This window comes from Elephantulus edwardii, unplaced genomic scaffold (genome assembly GCF_000299155.1).
Source record: "Elephantulus edwardii isolate Elephantulus edwardi_28Jun2011 unplaced genomic scaffold, EleEdw1.0 scaffold00045, whole genome shotgun sequence".
Lineage (NCBI taxonomy): Eukaryota > Metazoa > Chordata > Mammalia > Macroscelidea > Macroscelididae > Elephantulus > Elephantulus edwardii.
The window spans coordinates 2,150,951-2,152,962 of record NW_006399795.1 but is presented as its reverse complement, the minus strand read 5'-3'; the positions used below and the strand labels follow the sequence as shown (position 1 = coordinate 2,152,962).

The following is a 2,012-nucleotide window of genomic DNA, read 5'->3' as shown; positions in this document are numbered from 1 at the left end:
AACCCAGGTGGAGGGGCGTGGCCCTCAGCGAGGGGGTGGGACCCAGACTCACCAATGGCGATGATGCACCCTTCTCGCGGCCAATCGGCGGTGAGATGCTTGGCGGCGTTCGCGGTGCGTTCATTGGCTATTGGCTGTGGCGCGGCGCCGATTGGCTGGAGCGGGATGTCTCGGCGGCAGCAGGCTAGGGCGGCCCCTTCATGGGGCCACGTGGGGCAGGGCCAGGCGGCTGGACAGAGTCTGGTCGGTGTCCGGTGCTGTCGTCCTAAGACCTCGCGTCTACCTGGATGGCACAGCCCCGCCGGGTTCCGAGCCCAGTCCTTTCCCTTTACTGGGGTCCAGGAGGCCTCATGCTCCGGCCCAGCGAGGGGCTTGCAGAGGGTGGGGGGCCTGCCTGGGCTGCAAAGGGACGAGGTAGCGCGGAGTTGCAGAGGAAAAACTCCAGATGACATCGCGTGCCCAGCGCAGTTTTCCAGCCCTGGGACGTGAGGCTTCTAGGCTGCAGGAATGGGAGCGGGCGGCTACATTGTCTGGAGACGGGTTACGTTGTTGCACTGGAGCAAGGAGGTACAATGTATCTCCTGCCGCGCCCCCGAATTTGGCACCTTTTTGGAATTGAACAGATTGTGCAGTTTTGTCGGGGGCGCACTGAGAGTTTTCATCATTGTGAGAATCGTTATCCCAGCCCCCGACTTGACAAGCTCGATTTAGTCATTTTCCCTTGGATTCTCGGAGCCAGTAGCGTATGGCTGCTGAATAAGAAAGAGCTCTTTTCTAAACAAGTTTCTAAATTTACACCCACTGATGGCCCAGAAGAGGCCAACACATGCATATTCAGCACCAAAAAAGACTGGCGTGCAGTTTTTTCTTTTTTTGACAAACTGGGCTTTGCTCCTTGAAGGGTGGGCGGGAATGTGCTTTCTGTTTTTAGGAAAATGTCAGGGAACTTCTCAGCATCACATTAAGCATGTTAATTACCAAATATTAAATGCTAATTACTCGACAGGCAGTTAGAATGCCAAGGCAGGGAGATGAAAACTGGTATGAGCTACTGGTGACATGATGTCAGGAGTGTTTTTATATCTTTGTTTTTTTGACGGGCGTTTTGCAGCCTCATTGGTGGGAGCATGTTCCCAGTCTTAACTAGGACTGAAAACACAGATTGTTTATCTGTGAGCCCAAGCCATATGCCTTGGCTGCCTTTAAAAAGAGGCAGCTCCTCTTAAGCTCCTTCCAAAGAGAAGGGGAGGTAGGCTGGTTAAGTAATCGCTAGGAGAAAACACCATATAGATTGTTAGTAGAAAAAGATGGTTTCCATCAACATGCCAGGTACTACAGACTCAAGTGGTCCAGCCCCTTCCAGGATCATGGTGTTCTCTGCATCACACCCGGGACTTGGCCCCATCAGGGTATTTTATTTCTCCGTGCACCCCCTCCAGACTTGGTTCTGTGTCATGGTGTCCACAAACACCAGGTACCAGATGCTCAGCAGAGTGGACGCAGCAGCTCATGGGGCCAGCTCTCCTGCTTCCACTACATAGTTGACCTAGCAGGTGCTTTGGCCCCCTGGGGACAGCATGGGGGTTAGTGGAAGAATCAAGTCCATCCCATGTTGCAGACCGAGAGTCCCAAAGAATGAAATAATTTTATAATTATTAATAATGAGGCAGACTACCAGGAATGATATAGAACAGAGAGTGTGAAAAACAGGGGGTTAACAGTTCTCATGACTGAAGGCCCCAAGCCATGCTTCTCTGAATATTTATTTAGAATCGTAAGGAAGGTAAGCAAAGTAAAATCACAAGGAAGTACAAAGCAAAAACAAAGGATAATGGTGAAGTCTTTTACAGATAAGGTCAAGTTCCTCTTTATGCTAATCTCAAGAGGGAGGGATTCATTTGACACAAACTAAGAACAATGTTGACTCCTAGGGAATGCCCCAGTGTCACAAGGTGACCTTCAGCTTGTATTAAGCTTCCCTCATTTCCCAGTACAGCATTTGGTCTACTATT

At 50.6% G+C, this 2,012-nt stretch overlaps 1 protein-coding gene across 1 annotated transcript in view; it reads right to left on the bottom strand.

The window, feature by feature from the left end:
- The window catches only part of SRM (spermidine synthase), a 3,652-nt gene extending 3,200 nt beyond the window's left edge, over positions 1 to 452 (bottom strand). The window contains exon 1 of the mRNA XM_006885899.1: positions 53 to 452. Coding sequence (XP_006885961.1) covers positions 53 to 452 — 400 coding nt within the window. The remainder of the gene's footprint in view (positions 1 to 52) is intronic.
- Between the last annotated feature and the right edge of the window lie 1,560 nt (positions 453 to 2,012).